The following is a 20,561-nucleotide window of genomic DNA, read 5'->3' on the forward strand; positions in this document are numbered from 1 at the left end:
GGGAACATAGGGATGGTTGCTGCCATTAAGCCCAGGAGTCGAAGGAACTGCCTTGCAGTTATTACCCATGTCTGTAGCAGCTCTTTGAAGTGGAAGGTCAGGGATAGGACCGTGTCTTGTGGGAGACAGAGACCTGTGGATTCTACAACCCAGAAAATTCTTGTCCTGGTCTGGGTTCAAGGGGGACTTTGAGGGTGAACCCTAGATTTTGTAGAAAGAACACTGAAGTGCAGATGATTTGAGAGGGTATTCTTGGACTCTGCCAGTACTAGGAAGTCATCCAAATAAGGGTAAATCTGAATTCAGAGTTCTGCAGAGGGCAATGGCCGGGGGCAGGCATTTTGTGCACACACTGGGAGGCAGTGGACAAATCAAAGGGAAAAGCAGTAAATTGGAAATGAGAGGAGAGCCCAGAGAAACGCAGAAATCTTGTGGAAAGTTCTGATGGGTATGTGCAAGTAGGCCTCTTAGGTCCAAGATGGCCATGAAGGCCTTGGCTGGTACGACAGGAAGCAGAGTTGGAAGTGACAGCATTTTGAAGGTGGGCACCTGAAGGTAAAGATTTAAAAAGGAGAGGTCCAAGATGAGTCTCCAAGGGCAGTGTTTCTTGGGAAGAGACAGGAGTAGAAAACCGTTTCCTTCCTGTCCTGAGGGGACAGGTGCTATGGTACCCAGCTTCAGAAGTTCTGTCAGAACCTGTGGAAGGAGATTGTTGGTTTTTGGGAGGGAAAGGGATGCCTCTTTACAGCTGGTTTTGCTTTCCGGGAGAGGAAATATCCTTTTTGTATTACAGATAGAACCCATTTGTCCAAGGTTATGGCTTCTCAGAAGGGGAGCCAGTGGAAAAGGCTTGCTGAGTGGTACGTGGGCAAGGCAGTCACGCATTGTTGGGGCCTTCTGTCCTGAAAAGGTTGTCTAGGTTGAGGATGCAGGGCAGCAGGTCTGTGGTGGGTCTTCTTACACCTCTTCTAGACTGGAAGAGGAAGTACCCACCTGGACTGGGTTTCACCTTACCAAGGGGGGGTTTAGCTGGATAGTCTTGGTAGTACTTGGGAAGGGACACCAATAAATGTTACGTCCTGCAATTCTTTACCTTTTTTATTGCAGATCTGCAGATTATGGTCCAGGGGGCATCAAAGATCTGTGACAAAGTCTTCCGGGAGATTTTGAAGTCTCAGCCAGGAGTACCTCCAGAGAACTGTAGCAGATGCTGCAGACCGAGCAGATGCTTCAGCAGCATCATAACTGCATCTAGAGTGCCTGGCTACGTGTGTAGCTGAGAAAGTTGGAGAAGATATCCGCCTTAATGGGGCAATCAGGGACAGTGGCTAGCATGGAAGAGGCGTGACAGACCAAGTCTGGAGCATATATAGTCATGCGCGTCTGATAGTTAATGGCTCTGAAAGCCAAAGTTGAGGAGGTGTAGACCTTCTTACCAATCCTATCCATAGATTTGCTGTCTATCAGTGGGTAGGAGTGAGGCGGATGGAAAGAGTCTTGACTGCTTATCAGGATAGGTGGCAATCACTGCTGGGTCTGCTAAGGGTAGTTTGACCAAGAATTTTTGCTAGTCAGGCACCTTGCAAAAACGATCTGGTCATTTGGGGGCAGGTGGCTGTGAGGCTGGAAACTTGGATGCAGAATTGAAGGCATCCAGGTATGCAGGCAGAACTGTTGCAACAGCAGAAGGGGAGGGGGATTTTACTTGAAAGCTCAAAATACCTCTTTTGGGTATCAGACATTTGTGAGGTATCCCATTTGAAGTAATTTTTCATTTTGGTGATATCCTCAGGGGGTGAATACTCCTGCAGTGAAGCAATTTGGGAGGTGCAAGATATGGAGTCTTCAGGAGGAGGAAAAAGATCATGCTCTTCTTCTCTTCCCTCCCCCCACTGACCTCTCAGGTTAGGGGCTGAAGCAGGCCTAGGGCTGAGCAAAGGTAGAGCAGTGGAGGATGAAGCTGAAGGCCTAAGGGCCATAAAGGCCTGCATCAGGGAAGAAGTGAAGGACCGCCAGTCAGGTAGGCCTTCAGCAGTGGGAGAGGCACGCTTGGTTCTGTTTTGCTGGGATAGACATTGGAGCAGGCCTGGAATCGGGTCTGGTAGAAACTGTATCTGAAGGCAGGATCCCAGTCAGACTCAAGATTCTGGTTCCCCCTCGACGGCAGTCTGGGCTGGCTCTCGGGACGTGCTGGTCATTTGCTGAGCAATGGCTTCCACAAAGGTAGTCGAAGTATCGCTGGGTGTCCCTCAGCTCCTAAATCAGCAGTTGGGGGGCATCACTTAACGGAGCGGCACACAAGGCCTAGGAAACTTGGTCTTCTTGCAGAGGTTCTGACGTGGCCTCGGACAGGATCTATTCTTAGGGCTAACTGCTTAAGGCGCTGGTTTTCTAAATACAGGTTAAGGGTGGCCAGACTGCAGCGTAGGGTCTTCGGCACAATTGACAAATAGAGCAAGCGGTATGGTCGTGCTCCTGGAATAAGAGGAAGGGGAGGGTAGGCATACAGAAACATCCCCTCCCAAGAAAGAGAGGGGATCCATCTCCCAGGCCAAAGGGGATGGGACTCTGGCAAAAAAGAGAAGTCTGTTCAGAGGGGAGGAAAACTGATCTACTTGAGGGGTACCCCACTGGTAGACAAATGCTCAGAAACACTGAAGCTTTAACTCTTAGAATAGTGGTATGGACCTGCTCAGGGAATCCACAACTATGTTCTACTCTGAGGGAATGCAAACTGCCTGAAGGGTCACACGATACTGGACAGCTAACCTGCATAGGAGGCAAGACCTTGTCCCCTCTTGCTTGTTAACATACCACATCACTGTGGTATTGTCAGTGAAAATCTTGAGGCGCCCTGGAAGAAAATAAAAAAAACCAAGAGCCAGCAGAAGAGCTCTCATCTTTTGGACACTGACATGGTCTTTTTTTTTTGTCAAAGTGACTAAAGGCCCTGTACCTTTACAGGGTCAAAGGAGGCCCCCATCTCACAACCAAAGCATTTGTGAAAAGTTCTTGAGGGGACTGGAGGTTGAAAAGGAAGCCCTGGGTTGTAGAACTTATGAATCCAGTAGTGAAGTTCCAGCTTGAAGCAAGGAAGTACAGGAACTAGAAAAAGGAGGACCACGTTGAAGCCGAACTGACTTTGGAAACCACTTTCTCATGTAGAGCTTGGCTAGAGGGAGCATAGGAATGGTGGAAGCCATGCAAATCAGAACCCTCAGAAATCGCTGGCTGTGACTGAAGCCAGAAGGGATTGAAAAAGCAATGAGTTTATGGCCTTAGGAGGCTGCGATGCCAGCATTGGAACAGGCCAGATCCTGCAACCCAGAAAGACAACCCCGAGAAGGGGTCAGGAATGAATTCTGGAAATTTACAGTAAACCCCAGGCTTTGCAAGAGAACATGAAGTGTAGATGGTGAAGGAATATCTCAAGAGGAGGCCTGAATAAACAGGTTGTCCAGGTAAGGAAAAACATGTATCCCCTTAGCCTGCAAACAATCACAAGAGGCGTTTGATGAAGACCCTTGGAGTAGTAGACAGGCCAAAGGGCAAATCAGAGAACTGAAAACACCAGGAAGCAACGAACATGAAAGCTTCCTGAAAGGGGGATGAACAGGAATGTGCAGATAAGCATCCTTCAGATAACAAGGAACAGTACAGTTGTGTACACTTACCATAAATGTAGATGTTTATGTTTGAGCATATTCAATGTTGCAGTCCCGGCTTATTGGATTTCCTGCCATGCAAGCCCTTGGCCGGCTAGACTACCATAGAATTTTCCCTCCTACAACTGGCAGATGCCTTAACCTGAAGTCAGTACACTGGGGTAGAAGTGGAATCCACCATCATGCCCGCAGTTATTTTCGTGCCCCTAGCAGTTAGGAGTCCCTCAACAGGGGCAGAAGGTCAGATGCCTATGGCAGGGACCCTTAGACATGCAAGACTCAAGAGGCATCGTTCTAAGTAAAATAGGAAATGGAAGCCTACCCTGAAGGCTGAGGTGATGAAAGGAGGGAGGGAGAAAGGACTACAACAGTGACTACACTGAAATCTCCATTTATGTTAAGTGTACACAACTATGTTCTTTGCGTTTCACTGTCGCAGTCTTGACTTGTGGGATGATTCCCAATTTTCTGAGGAAGTTCCATGTTACATTACAGGAATGAGAGCTAAAAATATTCACTGTTGCAGAGCTTCCTTGGCAGCCTTTGTGCTTTGTAACTTGGATATTAGTGGAAAGGGTGAAAAAGCATACAGGAACACTCCTGTGCAAGGAAAACAGACAGGGGACAGGTCTTCCAGGCCTTTTTGCATAGAATCTTGCATAGAATCCTTAACAGAATCTTGCTAGCTGGACTGCTCAGAGTGAAGGCAAAGGGGTCTAACTCCCCACAAATGGACCAAATTTTGAAGATCTCACCGGTCTAGTTTCCATTCCTGAGGGTCTGCCTGGTCCTGCTTAGCTTGTCTGCCACAATTTCACTCTGACAGAAAGTAGGATGGCTGAAGAGTGGGATTGTTTTGAGAAGCTATATCCCAAGCTAACATGGCTAGTCTGCAACAGAAGAATGACCTAGATCCCCTTTGCTGGTTGATTCACTACATAACTTGTCCAATCGTTTGAAGACTGGACCAAAGATGGTTTGGAGAGCTGAGTGGCCTGATCAGGGAAAGCATCTCCTTGACATTTATAGGATTTGTCCTTTGTGTACCACACCCTGCACTTTTACCCCTTCTGAAATTTCAAAAGTCTGAAGCATCTGTGGTGAAGGACTACTTTTGGAGTAGGGATGGAGAAGGTGATAACAGATATCCTTAAATCCAGTTATCTCCACTAAAAAAAATTTTATTCTCAAAAAGTAATTTGAAAAGATAAAAGGCTTTGATGCTGTGGAAGAGTTTTTTGAACTGGGGTGTCCAGCTGACATTCCAGGAACACAACCCTGTGAGGATGTCGACAGACTTCTGAATGTTCTCTTGGAATCCCAGCTTGCATAAAACAGCTCACAACCAAGACAGATTCCTGACACTTTGGGGGGGGGGGGGGGTTAAAATAAACTCTTCAAAGATGAGCAAGTCACCTGAACATAGCAATTGTGGATGGCCTGTAAACTCCAATGAGCTAATACTGAAGCTAAACACAGTGAAAAGTTGAGTGCAGTCAACAGCCCAAAGGGTAAGGCAGAGAATGGACAAATTTGACCCAAAACACACAACATCACTCGCAGTCCAATGGAGCCCATGAAGTTTGCACTGCAACTTCCAATGGACAAGCCTAAGCCCTTTGACAGTCAAATTGTTCCCTTGCAATTCAAAAATGTACATATCTGTGGAAACACAGGGTGTTATGAAAGTAAGCGACAAACTTCAGCACAAACTTTAGTGGTAGTACTCTTTAGGTTCTAGGTCTTAAATCCACCCACATTATCTAGTTGAGAACTTTCATAGAAGGCTAAGGAGTTCTGTGTGCCTTGGTTGTTCAGATAGTTAGAAAATGTGAAAATTACATCTATATACATTAAAATCATAAAAACAGCTAATACACATTTAACTACACTAGACAAATCAAATATTAATGCAGCTAAGTTTGCCATTGTGGAAGCTTTAAAATGAAATCTTTTAAAACCTTGTACAAACAATTGTTTTGGAATTACTGATGCAAACATGGACAAGCAATATTTGACACCTAGAGGCATCAGGAGTTAACTGCAGATGCACCCAGAGGCACCACTCGGATGCAATGAGTTAACATCTGAAGTCTGGATGGATACGTTTTTAACAAACATCTTTTACGTCTAGTATTAGAGTAGTCTCGATTATCCAAACCAATTGAGACCTAGGGTAGTTTGGATATCAAACTGTTCAGATAATCAGACATAAAATTGAACCAGATAGTGTATTCCTGTGTGCAGAAAAAGTTGACAATTCAGTGATTCCAGTGGACAATAAAGAAAATTTCACACACGAGTGGGCTACAAGTTCAAAAAAAAGTACAGTTGTGTACACTTACCATAAATGTAGATGTTACAGTATATTCACTGTTGCAGTCATCACATTTGGGTTATCTGCCTGCAGGTAGCCCTCAGCCAGCCTGAATACCAGAGCCTTTGGATTTCTGCGTCTTATGCAGTTTCCTCCATGACGTCAGGTCATCAGGGGTATAAAACATGCAGCAAACGCCATTACATCAGTTTTTCGTGCCCCAGATGTCAGGTGCCTCCACAACGGGAAACAATTATATGGTATGGTACACCCCAATCAAAAAGCAAATACACAAGAAAAGATAAATATACCAACAAGAAGGAGAGGTAGAGCCAAGAGAAGTCAGGGGGCTGGAGGGAGGGTAACCAGGACTGAAACAGTGAATACACCAACATCTACATTTATGGCAAGTGTACACAACTGTACTATGTGCGTGTTTCACTGTTGCAGTCATCACATTTGGGTGGATTCCCAAAGCTAAGGAAGGGAGGGAGGAGGCTAAAGAGCATTAGGGCCAGCTATTAAGCCCTGCAAAACTGCAGTGGCAAATCCAGCTCTGGATTTAGAAAAGATAAGCATGTGGTAATGCTTGGTGAAGGTATGTACAGAACTCAAGGTAGCAGCATCTAGGATGTCCCTGGTAGGGACACCTCTGAGAAATGACGCAGAGGTAGATGTAGCCCTGGTGGAATGTGATCTTATCCCCTTTGGGGTAGGTTTTCCATGGTGCTTGTAGCAGAAATGCAACGGGCTATCCATTTGAAAATGGTTTGCTTTGAAATGGCCTTCCCCTCTGCCCCTGTAGCAAAGTCAACTAGCAGCTGTTCAGACTTAGAGGCTTAGTCCTGTCCAAACAGAATCCAAGTTGTCTGTGCATGTCCAGAGAATGCAGTATTCTTTCCCCTTTGTTTTGTGGATTAGGGAAAAAGTAGGCAAACGAATGGACTGATTTAGAGCCACACTAGACACCACCTTGGGAATGGGCATAAAGGAAGGATTAGCCCTGAGGGAAACCCTGCCTGCATGGAAGATAATGGTTCATAGGTTCATACTAGGCTATCTACCCTAGGGCATTTGTAAGCCTAGCCAGAGTGTGTTTGGCTTTCGCCACCCATTTAAATGAATTTTACTATGCCCTTTTTCGAGGTTTAGTTTACTGTGCCTCTGTCTAACAGTGACAAAGTGATACCCGGGGTAAACCTACGATCTCCCATCCACTCATCAAGATTCCTCTTGAAGAGTTAGTGAGGGACTCTGTCTAACCTGAACTGGGACTTTGAACTGGGATTTTATTCCAGAGTGAAGGGAGCCTTTGGGTTATGAATCTGTCCCTCCAGCATGTCCTATTTATCTCTGTGCTGAGGTTCAAGTCCCTCGAGCGCGTAGCTCGATGGGATTTCGATTTTCTGAGGTGCATGTCCATTAATTCCGGGTTGGACATGGCTTTATACGTCAGGCACAGATCGCCTCTAAGCAGGCGGTAATGAGTAGAGCTGGAGTTTCTTTAACCGGGCAGCATATGGCATCTGTTTGAGCCCTTTGATCCTCTTGGTGAGGTACTTTTGAGGTCTTTCTAGTTGCTGCAGGTGTCTGGTAAGGTACATCATAAAAGGGGCATTGTACTCAATTATGGGCCTGATGAGGGATGAGTAAAGAGGCACAATGACCTCCCCTGATCTAGATGCAAATCCCTTCATGATTAGGTGGGCTATATAGAGTGTTTTTTGTAACCACTTTGGCCACGTGGTTGTCAAATGAGAGATTGCTATCAACTTGGGTCCCCAGGTCCCTAATTACTTCTTCCGTACTTAATGGATTACCACCTGTGTGGTAATTTGTGGGCACTATGTTTTTGCCAAAGGGGATGACTATACATTTTTTGGCGTTTAGCTTGAGGCCATGGCTCTGGCACCAGTTTTCGGTTTCTATGAGACCCTTTTGGAGGATGCTTGCGTCAGCTGGAGAGTTGATTATGGCGCCCAGTTTGCAGTCATCTGCGAACTTTGTCAGCCACAGTCCTTCCGTGTTGGCCTGTACCTCCGAGAAATATATACCGAACAAGAGAGGTCCCAAGACTGAGCCCTGTGGGATGCCACTTGCAACTGGTTTGGATTCTGACATGGCTCCAGCAATTCTAACCATGTGGGTTCTGTCCTTGAGCCAGTTTGCAACCCATCTAGTGACATAGGGGTTTATATTTAAACTGGATAGCTTATCTATGATGCCCGAGTGGGGTACTGTATCGAAGGCTTTTGCGAGGTCCAGGTAGGCTGTGTGGACCACCTTCCCCTTGTCAATGGCCTTAGTGACTGAAAAGAAATCGACCAGGTTTAAGAGGCAGGATCTACCCTTAAAGCCGAACTGGGTAGGATCCAGTGTCTGTAGGTCCCCAATATCTTTATGAGTTCCATGATGATCCTTTCCATAGCTTTGCTGACCAAGCTAGTCAGGCTTATGGGGCGATAGTTTCCAGGATCTATTGAGGCACCACCTTTGTGGAGAGAGACCACTGTTGCTGTACGCCACTCTTTGGGTACATATCCTGTAGTAAGGCTGAGATTGAACAGTAGCTTTATGTTTGGTTCAGCTCATCTTGGAGTTCATGTAGGACGCAGCCCGGGGCACTGTCTGGTCCCATTGATGCTGTGTTTTTTGCTTTGGAGAGGGCGGTTCTTACCTGAGCATCTGAGATGTCAGGGGGTCAGCACTCTGCTGGAATAGATATTTGCTCTTTTGGTGGGGAGGGGGAGAAGTTTGCGCTGAACCTGTCGGCCAAGATGTTGGTAATGTCTGTGGGTTCAGTGTATTTTTTGTCATTTTGGACTAATTCTGAGCATGTCTGGGAATTCCCACCCAGGTTCCTAACATAACTAAAGAAAGCTTTGTGATCTTTAGTGTCCTGTGCAATTTTTCTCTCGAAGCTGGCCTTAGATGATTTTATGATTGCCTGTAGTTTTTTTGCTAATACTGATCAGAGATGCCTTCCCTTTTTGGGATTTTGCTCTATCATGTAGTAACTTCCTTCTTCTATTGTATAGTTTGTTTATGGCTGGGGTCCACCAAACAGGACGCCTGCCTTTGAGGGATTGGGTCTTGGTTTTATTTCGGATTGCATGATCCATGTATTCCTGAAGGTGTTCATAGAATGCGTTTATAAAGGATTCTGCGGTTTGGGCCGTATTTTCCACAGGCCCGGGGGCTTTGAAGGATTCCCACCTCGGTTTTGAGTAGTGTGAAGCTTGCTTTAGAGGTTTTTCACTGGTTTTCTGGGCAGGGGGTGGGGTCGGGATGTGGATATCCAGTGAGATGAATTTATGGTCTGATTTTACCAGTGAGGGATACACTTCTGGTCTGGAGCATAGAGTCCCCATGTTGGTGATGATCAGGTCCAGTATGTTTTCCCCCTCTTGTGGGAGTGGTCACAAGTTGTTCCATAGCATTTGAGTTTATAAATTCTAGGAATCTTTGGGCTAGGGTGTTGGAGCTAGAGTAATGCTCCCAGTCTATGTTTGAGTAGTTGAAGTCACCCAATATAATGGTGTTTGGAGAGACCTTCATATTTTCCAGTTCTCTCAGGAAGGCCGAGTGGGTTTCCTGGGTTTGGGAGGGTGGTCTGTAGCAGGCTATAAACTGGAAGGCAGTTTTACCCACTATTAGTTGCACATGGATAGTCTCCGATGCTTCGTGCTGTGCAACCAACCTGGAGGTGTGGGTATCTGACTAATATTGATACTCCCCCTCCTTTTGTGGTTCGGTCCGTTTTGGGGCCGAAAAGTATGGTATGAGGTATAACTTGGTAGTGCTGGGGTGCTCTCGGGAGCCTTGAACCAGGTTTCTGTTACTGCACAGATATCGATGTTCTCCATGCTAAGGAGAGTTTTGAGTGTGTGCATCTTGAGGTTTAGACTTCTGGCGTTGAGTAGTTTCTTATCCCTTGTGATACTATGGAGGTGGGTTTGTCTTTTGAGCCTTGCCTAAAAAAGGCACTATGGGGGAGGCAAGAGCCTTTGCCAATATCTGAAAGCCCAGGGGTGACAGGTGCAAGCCGTCCCTAGCGAAGCAGCGTGGCCTGTCGAGCATGTCATCCCAGGCTGACAGGCATTGGATCCCCTTTGAATGACACCAATACTTAAGCCAATTGTTGAAATTGATCATCTTGTCATATTGTGGCATCATTCTTGGCGAGGGTAAGATGCTACTCAAGGTCAGGGTCATACCGGCTTGGGCTACATGCTCAGAGAGTTCCTCTGAGTCTCTTTTCCAGGTTAGTCTCAGGTCATTTACACCAGCATGGACAAAGAGTCATATTTGTACTTGCCTTGGAGTGACCTGAGTGCTTGTGTTATGTGGTGGATCCTAGCACCCGACAGGCAGCTCACAGTGGCCTTCTCCTTGTTCAGCCTGGTGAGCGGGACATCAGTGCGCCCGACGATAGAATCACCTACTACAAGTGTATCAGGTGTGTTTAGCCTTAAGGGCTGTGACTGTTCGGCACACTGGCTTTGTGAACTGTGTTGCACGTGTTTTGTTTTGGGGTAGCGGTTGCTTGGGTGTCTGCTTTGGAGGTCTCTGCTGCTTACGCAGATTTTTATTTAGAGCCTCAGAGTATGTTTTTGTGTGTTTGGTTTGCTGTCGTAGTAGGTCTATGTGAGACTGGAATTGTAGTGAGTGTGGATACCTTCTCCTCCTGACTGGTTACGCCAGTACTGAGTTGAGAGCTTAGCCTCCAATTTGGCTATATGATTGCATCTCTCACATATGTTGGAACTTGTTGGGAGGAGGAGAGGGTTGTCTGTGTACATGAGGCAGTTGTAACATTGCCTCAAGATTCCCAGATTCACCAGCTGGACTGGAGAGGGGACTGCAAATTGACCTTTGGACATGCTAGAATAGTACAGGGAACTCCTTTAAAATTGAAAAAAGGGCCCATGGGGAGTAAGGTACTCGAGGGGAGTTTGTGAGGGTGTAGTGCTTTTAATTTTTTAGTGTTGACTTACATAATTGCTTTAGTGAGCAAGTGCCAGGCTTTAGAGTAGGAATAGGGTGTTTATTATGAGAACTAGAGCAGTTCTAAGGGAAAAAGTGAAGAGCAGACTTTGTGGAGCCGAGAATGGTTTAAACCCAATTAAGCGGCGCTGCCCGATGCTCAAAATTGCACAAAGCCGCGCTACAGATGGTTTTATACAGGGGGACTTAAAGAGCTAGAAATTGGCCCAAAACGGCCAATAGACTACCAGATCCTTGTTCTGGGAACACTCCTCCAGGGATAGATAGGCTGCTCTAAGCTCCCCATTCCCACTGGTGAACACAGAAGCCTTCTTCTATCCAAGAAGGGAAATGGGCAACACAGGAACTTTCCAAAAGTCCAGAATATAGCAAAGCCTGTATTTGGACTACTCTAGGTCAGGAAAGGCAGGAAACAAGGATAGACACTAAAGTGCGCTAGCCTGTGCTACATATGTATTGCATTTTCCTGCTGTTTATTTGCACAAAAAAAAGAAAAAAATTATCCTTGTTGCGATAGCTGGGGTTTTGTGGCCAGTTTGAAGTAGGTTGTCAAATAAACTTGCTTCTCCGGAGTGAGGAATGTCATCTGGGAAGTTCATAGATTCATAGGTTAGTACTAGGCTAACTGCCCTTGTGAGCCATTTTAAGCCTAGCCAGTTATCCCCTGTGAGATTCAAACCTTGTATCTTGTGTTTGTAAGGTAAACACCTTAACCATTAGACCACTCTCCCAACCCCAAGTTGTGTTAAAGCTTGCGCCCAAGAATACAATCTGTTGGCAGGGTACTAGGTGAGATTTCTTTACGTTGTGTACCCCAGTGAGGTTAGAAGTTTCTTTATGAATGCCGGGTGTTGTAATAGCAAGCCCTGGCTTTCTGACTGAATCAGACAATCTAAGTATAGGTAAATTTGAATATTTCTCTGCCTGCAAAATGCAATGGCTGGAGCTAGACACTTTGTGAACACCCTGGGCGCAGTAGATAAGCCAAAGGGAAGTGCAGAGAATTGAAAGTGCATGGAGCCCGCCTGAAACTAAGTACCGTCTTGCAGGACCCTATTATTGGGATGTGCAGGTACACTTCCTTTAAGTCTAGGGTTGCCAGCCAGGCATCCTTGGCTAGCATAGGAAGAAGCTGAAGAGTTAGCATTTTGAATTTTGGAACCACCAGAAAGGTGTTGAGAAAAGAGAGGTCCAGGATAGGACACCAGTTGTTGTCTTCTCTGGGTACCAAAAAAAAGCCTTGAATAAAAACCTTGCCCCCTTTGTTCTGCTGGGACAGGTTAACTAGCCCCGATACTAAGAGATAATGATTGGATGGGTAATAGGAAACACACCCCGGGATCACTTCTGTGGTTCTGCTTGACAGAGGCACAGAAAAATAATTTTCTTGGATGGCGAAAGCCAGGGTACCTTTTTGGCTAGGCTTGTATAGGCCCTAGGGCCAATACCCTACTTCCTAGAACCTGCTGTTGGGTCTCCGCCCACTGATTTGGGGGTAGGTCTGGCCAACCATTTGGGGTTGGTAGTGGGTGGACGTGGAATCTGTATCCTTGGGAAACTGTTCAAAACCCATTTGTCCTAGGTAATGAGTTCCCAGTTTTCTGCATGCAGGACGAGCTTTCCTCCCAAGGGAGCAGGTAGTTGAGCAGGGCTTGGAAAGTTTAAGGTTAAGTCATTGTGCCATTTTCCGTATGGGGTGGCTTACTACCTGCTTTGGAAGTGGGAGCCTCCCACTGCTTAGATCTGTGCGTAGTCTGAGACTGTAGACTAGGTGGTCTGCTGTTCCTGGGTTTGGACTGAGAAGGCCTGGAAGGGGACTGGAAAGGACCAGTTCTTTGAAGGCCGATGCCTACTGAATCTGAGGCTATATTATAGGAAATCTTTTACAGTTTGCATAGATTTAGCTTTTTCCTCCATTCTTTTGAGGACTTCTGCTTTGTTGCCAAAAAGGCAGTCTTGGTTTAAGGGAGCATCCAGTAATTTAGCTTTAACATGACCTGGCTAGTTTTGTTCCTTAATCCAAGCATGCCTTCCAAGTACAGATCCAGTGACAGCAGCCCTGGAAGATACTTCTAAAGTGTCAAAACCACACTGCAAAATAGGTTTACCAACTTGTTCAGCAGAATGCATTAAATCTTGCAATTCTGTGTGTTCAGCACAGTCAGGAATAATCATTTTCTGTCTAAGTTGTCCCATAACATGCTGCTGATACACACGAAACCGGCAAGTTAAAGCCCCAATGGCCGGCAAGTTAAAGCCCCAATGGCCAAAGTATCAGAAGTGCATACCTTCTTACCCCCATCTGTCCAAGGCTCTAGAATCTCTATCAGAAGGGGTAGGGGTAGGATTTTTGGCAGCTGTAGCCTTAATGCCTTTTGGTCCTTGGGAAATAGTCCCTGGATTCGCAGGAGGATTATTGAAGAGGAACTTGCGAGAGTCAGGTACTCTAATATCAGTCAGGTTTTCTGGGAGCTGCCTGGGGCCAGGCAAGATTCCAAGAAGGCATCTACAATGTCCAGAACAGGAGAGATAGCTAAAGGCCTGTGTTGAGGGATGAGTAAGAATTCCCTAAGCCTCTTTTTGGAGTCAGAGTAATCCTGGCTTTCCCAGCAGAAATGCCCCCTAAGAGTATGCAAGGTTTCACCAAAAGAAAAATCTTCCGGAGGTGAAGCAGAGGAAATGGAATCCTCTGCATCAGAATCCTCATAAGTAGATAAGGGCAAATCCTGGTAATCAGAAGGGGCAGAAATATCACATTCCTGATCAAAAGAATCAGAAAGAAAATCAGTTTTCTAGGTCTCTTAGGAGGGGGAAGGCTGGCTTCCCCTAATTAAGGTAATAACGTCCTCAGCCATTCTAAGCATTTGTTTTTTAGGCATATGGGCCTCAGCCTGCGGTTTAGTAGTCAGTTTTCTAGGCGTAGTGTGAGTTTTTGGCCTGGATGAAAACGATGGCGTCTGTTTAATATGAATGCCTGTAGGCCTGAATACACCCTCAGAAACCAGTGCCTGCACAGTAGCTCCAGACCCATCCAAGGTAGAGACATCCGCAGGTTCCATAGCAGAAGCATCTCGCAGCATATTGGACTCGGAATGGGTCTCAGCAGAGGCCTGCGAATCTGATGTAGTGGGCATCAGGGGATGCAAAAGTGCCTCACTGAGTACCGGCAGACTGGCGACTAGCTTAACGGAAGCTTAGTCGGCAGTTTTGGACCTATGCAGTCTGTCATTATCCTTACTTTTTTTGAAGATCGGCAGTCGGATGGCTTAAGGAAGCTATTTCGGAGTACACAGATAGAGTACGAAAGTAATAGGCTGTAAAAATAGCCAGACGACGAATAGTTCGGGCGCTGAACAAGGCACAAAACACAGACAACGAGGGATGCTGTGGTCTGGGCCTAAACAGGGGATGCAGTAAGAATGAAAATATCTATGAGGTATTTGCTTTCTACAGGTAAGTCTATTAACTTTTACTGACATCTGTTAGAGCAAGAAAAAGGATACTCACGGGCTACTTATCTTTTTTGAGGACTTCGGGTCCGAAACTCAAAACGAAAATTTCAGGAGTCGGACGACCGGCACTTGCTAACTGCTTCTGTTTCGGGCACCATGCGGCAAGAAAGACTGATGTAATGGTGTCAGCTGCATGTTTTATACCCCCCGACTACCTGACGTCAAGGAAGAAGCGACAGCACCCGATGCAGAAATCTGAAGACTCTGGTATTCAGGCCGGCTGAGGGCTACCTGCAGGCAGATAATCCAAATGAGAGGACTGCAACAGTGAAACATGAAGAACATGTTACTTTGACACATAATATACTAAAAAAGCACTTAATATGCAAGCCACACAAAGGGAAAATTTCTCCACAGAAATAATATCTTGTTACTTTACACTACTTTTACAAGAAAAGAAACATGAATGCTCTGGTTAAAAGTATGTTACAGTACTGAGACAGTCCATTAAAAGAAAACTCAGCTTTAAAATAAAACTTTCCTGAAGAGGAAAGTAATAAAAACCAAAAGAAAATGGAAGGTTCTTCCCCAAAGTGAACTTACCTGCCTAATAAGGGAAAGCACAAGCAGACTGATCCTCAAAACGCTAAAGTGTGTGTACACTTTGGCAGCAGTAAAAATTTGAAGGGCTTCATACGTGTGAGCTACTTGACAGTTTTTGCACATGGAAGATGCCCTGAAGCTTTGGGAGCTGGCTGGCTATTATGCACTTGGCAGGGTATAGCCCATATAAGCTAAGGCTACCCATCAATTTTATGGCTATGGCTTCTACTCCGCTTGCAGAATCTTTCTAAGCAGGTTTTCTGTCTTTCAGTCATTAGAATTATCTAGCTGCATACATCTGTGGTTGCGTGCAGGGGTGTTTGTCTCTTGACCAAAGACTAGAGAACTTCTGTATGCTAGTACACTGCAAAAAAGTTATTAAAAAGCAGCACACGTCAATACCCAAAGAAAACACAGTTAAGGTGAAGCTACTTTGGTTAATATTACCCGTTACAACCACACGAGATGGTAACACAACAGATTAAATCAGCTTCAAAAATCTCTCAAATACAGATTTATTTATAACACAATACAAAGCAAAACAAACCATGCTTACACCACTGCAGCTGCCAATGATGGCAGAGAGACTTTAATGCTCTATGCAAACTAGAAACCCTACACATGCCCTACTGACATTCACTGCTTGAGGCAGAACACTGCCATGTGGGGACATCTGAAAGTTCAGGAACACATTAAAAAAAACTGTCCAGATGGTCGACATCCAACCAAGACTGCCACCTCGTATGTTTAACATTGAGACAATGATCCTTACTATGAACATCCCTCCTTTATTGTACAATTCTTGCTCTTGAAATGAAAGCTGTTCCCTAAAAAGAATGAATCTCAATTTCCCTCCAGATTATGCAAAGGCTTATTACACATACCTGTTTATTGGCAAAAACCAACAAGACAGCATCCCGAAGTTCATCTTCTGCCAACATTCTCATCAATTCTTCCCTGGCTTCACTTACTCTCTCTCTGTCATTGCTGTCAACCACAAAGATCAAACCTAGAAGGAAGTCAGAAAGACCAACTCCAGTTTCATATTAAAACAAGACTGGCAACACAAGTTTAGAATGACTAAAGATACTATTATATTAGATGAATGTTTTCAGAGATTATGCACATTCACTATGTGACTGATGTATGCTCAAGGATCCTGGCAACCTGTGCAGTTGATATAAAACCAATGAAATCAAAATTTCTCTACAATACAGTGTTTGGCAAACTTCTCAGCATTGGCACTCGAAAGCACAATTTTCAATGGTGACCAAAAAGAAAAATTGCCTCCTTATACCAGTCTACAGTCCTTCAATCTAAACCCATCCGTTCAAACATAAAAACTACCCAGCTCAACAAGCTGGAACAGTGCTACAAGGTAACTAGATTTGCTGCAAAAAAAACTTTCCTTACACAGAGCCCATCACTGTTTGGCCCTGAAAGCACTACACTGGTTAGAACTTGCCTATAAAATTGTACTTCCAAATACTAAATTCACAAGTCACAAACCAAACAAAAGCCCACCCCCTTGCCAACATCATTCAGTCCTACACTCTAGCCCTAATCCACTGGAACTCTTACTTGCTCCTTACTTACTAACCACTTTGTAGGAGACTTCTCTACTTAAGCTTCCAAAACTTGGAACACTAGTGCATTTAATATCTCATCTTATAAACCAGTAATGGCCAGTGCTCCTCCCCCAGACAACATACCCAGGAAGTAATAAGCACCCCTTCCACTTCTGTAGCTTCCATTCATGTCTGAATAAGCTACATGCTTGTTACTCTATGCCCCCCCTTCCCAATTCTGACTCTTCCCCTTGTCCCCTCAATCTAGTTTAAGCTTTAATTTTACTGCATGTACTGTGCCTCATCTCCTCGGATATCCTATGCTTTTTAAAGCTCTCCCCCAAACCCTTCCCCAATTTATTCTATACAGCATACTGTACAAATTTCTCATACTACTCTTACACCTTTCAACTGTCTAGATTTCGGTAAAATGCCCAGATTTCCCACTCAGGTGTTTGGTCTTTTCCTCAAAATTTGTAGTCCCAAACTAATCACCTACATCAAGACTTTACATCATTCAGAAAACGCATGCGGACATAAATCCAGTTAATATCAACTTTCTAAGTTCATAAAAAAAAAAAAAAAAAAAAAAAAAAAAAATTGTGCAAAATCTTACCATAACCATAGATGTTTACTCCTCTTCTCTCACACACGTCCGATCAGTATATACAAACGTTTTCAGTCCTTCTGAAGTGTGTGGGACGCTCAGAACTGAAAGATCCAGTCGGAGCCAGTCCTAATAAAGCCAATGTCAGTCCTGTGCCACCCAGAGAGAGAAATACAACCTAACAGGAGGGTGGAAGTAATACTGCAACATGGAAGAGGACATCTATGGTTATGGTAAGATTTTTACCCAGACCTTTTCCATGTCCTACTCCAATGTTGCAGTATTCTACATATGGGGAGTGCCAAATCTCACTGCGACTGGGGGGGTGGTCGAGAGGTAGACTCCAGAAATTTGAAGGACAACCCTGGCAAACCCTGCTCTGGATCTAGAAATGTGGTCTAATTTGTAGTGTATGGTGAAGGTGTCAACTGAAGACCAAGTGGCTGCCTCTAGAATAGTAGAGGTATCCAGGGCCTTAGAAGCTCCTGAAGAGACCATAGCTCTGGTGGAGTGTGCTTTAACTGCACCTTGCAGAGATTTGCCATGGAGTTAGTAGCATGAGATGATGGTCTTGGAGATCCAGGCAGATGTGGTCTGTTTGGATACTGCCTTCCAAGGCTCTAGGGTGGAAGGATACGAAAAGATGGACTTGGTTTTATGCAGGTAAAACCAGAATTGTTGATGCACATCCAGGGAGTGAAGTACTCTCACTACCCCCCCTATGACATCCAGGGAGTGAAGTACTCTCACTACCCCCCCCCCCTATGGATTGGGGAAGAAGGCAGGTAAGTGTATGGCCTGGTTAAGGGATTCATTCACCACCTTGGGCATGAAGGAGGGGTTAGTTCTAAGAGTAGCTCTGTCCTTGTGCAGGACTAGAAAAGGAGGAACAGCCATAAGGGCTTATAGCTCAGATACTCTTCTGGCTGAGGTAAAGGCCACTAGCAGTACAGTTTTCTAGGTGCACAGTTTTAGAAAAGCTTTGTCTACTGGCTCAAAGGGAGGAAGCATAAACTTTTCAAGAGCACAGTTAAGATCCCAAGGAGGAGACAGTTTCCTGGGAGGTCTGAGGTGAAGTACCCCTTAAGGAAGAGCTTAGAAGGAAGTCTTAATGCTAACGGGGATCCAGAGGAAGGCATACTGAAATTGCAGACAAATGAGCTTTGCTAGAAGAAAAAAATCCAGGCCAGTCTGCAGTAGCTCTCACAGGTAAGACAGGACTAGACGGGGCTTGCTAGAAAGCAGGTCCAGCAGTCTTTTGTGACATCATAAGTGAATCTTTTCCACTTTGAAAGGTAGGAATTTCTTGTATGTGGTTTCCTGGCCTCCTGCAGGACATTGAGCATGTCCTCGTTGAAAAGGTGCCTGAAGGGGATCAACCGCACCCGGAGGTGCAGAAGCTGTCACTGTGGGCAAATCTGGGATCCCTTGTGTTGTTCAAGAAGGTCCACTCAGGGGGGTAACTTGTGGCAATTGCCCTTTGACAACTGTAGAAGTAGGGGAACCAATGCTGTCTGGGCCAGTAGGGAGTCACCAACAAGATTTTTGGTGAGTCCTGCTGAATTTTCAGCAGGACCTTCTGAATGAGTAGGAAGGGGGTAATGCATATAAATATTTCCCCTTCCAGGAGACTGAGAAGGCATCTACTACCAGTGCCTGCATGCCTGGTATCCTGGTGCAAAAACCAGGAAGCTGCCTGTTGGAGAAGGCAAACAGGTCTATTTGAGGTGTACCCCACTTGTGGTGGACCAGATCCAAGATGACATCCATTCGTGGTAGTTTGTGACGGTTCGGCTACGATATAGTCTGCCTGGAAGTTGGATCGGGGGAATGTAGACTGCCTACAGGGTAATTCCCTGTGAGATTGCTAGTTCCCATACCAAAAGGACTAGTCTGCAAAGTAGGTATGATTTAGTCCTTCCCAGTTTGTTGAGATACCACAGCACAGTGGTGTTCTCTGTAAATCTTCGAAGTACCTTGCTGGAGGAAAGGTAGAAAGACCCAAAGAGCCAGAAGAATTGCCCTCATGTCTCGAACATTGATATGTTCTAGACTGTGAGGCTTTGGCCACAAGCCCTGCACCCATTGATGGCTCCGAGTTGCTCCCCAGCCCAAGTCTGAGGCATGTATGCATGATCTGTGTGAGGAGAGGTGGCTGGAAGGGAATACCTAGATTATGGTTCACTTGTGCCAACCACCACTGTATTTCCTTTTTCAGGCAATGAAGAAGAGGGACCCTGTACTCCAGAGGATGAGATTGCTGTGTCCAGACTGACTGAAGATTCCACTGTAACTTTCTCACATGCAGTCTTGCTAAAGGTAGCATGGGCATGGTGGCGGCCACGTAACCCAAGAGTCTGAGGAATTGCCTTGCTGTCAAATCTGTAGACTGGAGGACCAGATGTAAATATTCTGGTAAGGTTTCCACCTTTTGGGGTGGAAGGTATGCTTCCATGAGGTCTGAATGTATTCTGCACCCAAGGAAGACAATGTTTTGGGTTGGCTGGAAATGTGATTTTTGGGAGGTTTAACTGAACTCCCAGGGAATGTAGAAGAGACTCTACAAAGTGGATGTGGAGCTAGAGGTCTCCTTGCTGCCTGCCTGGATCAACAGGTCATCCAGGTAAGGGAAGATGGTACAGTTGTGCATACTTACCATACATGTAGATGTTAAGAGTGTATTAACTGTTGCAGTTATCACATCTGGGTTATCCTGCCAGGGGGTAGCCCTCAAGATGGTCCAAATACCAGAGGCTTAGTATTTCTGCATTGGTTGCTGTCACGCCAGGACAGGCGTCAGGTAGTCAAGGTAGTCAGTGGTATAAAAATCAGGCAGCAGACGCCATTACATCAGTTTTTGTTGCCCTGTCAGCCACCCAAACAGGGAGCTAGGTTATGGTGGAAGACCACCACCAGTAGAAAGTAAATACCAAAAAATCCTTGTATGGAGAGGAAGAGACAAGGGGGATGGAGGGAGGGAAAAGTACAGTTTTGTACCTACCATAAATGTAGATGTCCGAACTGGATAGCATCTGCAGTCATAACAAGTGGGTTGTCCTGTCGTCAGGCAGCCCTGCAGTCGGCCGGATTCCAAAGTCCGGGTCCGGCTTCGGCTGATGTCGCACTCCACCCGACGTCATCTCTGTTGGTCATCGGGTATAAAAGCATCAGCCGACGCCATTTTCCTCAGTGTTTCTTGCCCCAGATGCCAGTAGCCCTCTTGCAGGCTAAAAATTTGGATAGATGCCAATGTTTCCAAATAGATAGAGGTAAACACAACAATAAGCATATATGTACATATATACAAACAAATACACCATAAAAGACTCCCCCCCAACAGCT

At 45.5% G+C, this 20,561-nt stretch overlaps 1 protein-coding gene across 2 annotated transcripts in view; it reads right to left on the bottom strand.

Annotated features, from left to right (window-relative positions):
* ARF1 (ADP ribosylation factor 1) overlaps window positions 1–20,561 on the bottom strand; it is a 294,325-nt gene that overhangs the window by 61,195 nt on the left and 212,569 nt on the right. For both annotated transcript variants that reach the window (XM_044065884.1, XM_044065886.1), the window contains one exon: window positions 15,929–16,053. In XM_044065884.1, the coding sequence (XP_043921819.1) occupies window positions 15,929–16,053 (125 nt within the window). The remainder of the gene's footprint in view (window positions 1–15,928; window positions 16,054–20,561) is intronic.

Source organism: Protopterus annectens, chromosome 3.part0 (genome assembly GCF_019279795.1).
Source record: "Protopterus annectens isolate FY-2018-M chromosome 3.part0, PAN1.0, whole genome shotgun sequence".
Taxonomy (NCBI): domain Eukaryota; kingdom Metazoa; phylum Chordata; order Ceratodontiformes; family Protopteridae; genus Protopterus; species Protopterus annectens.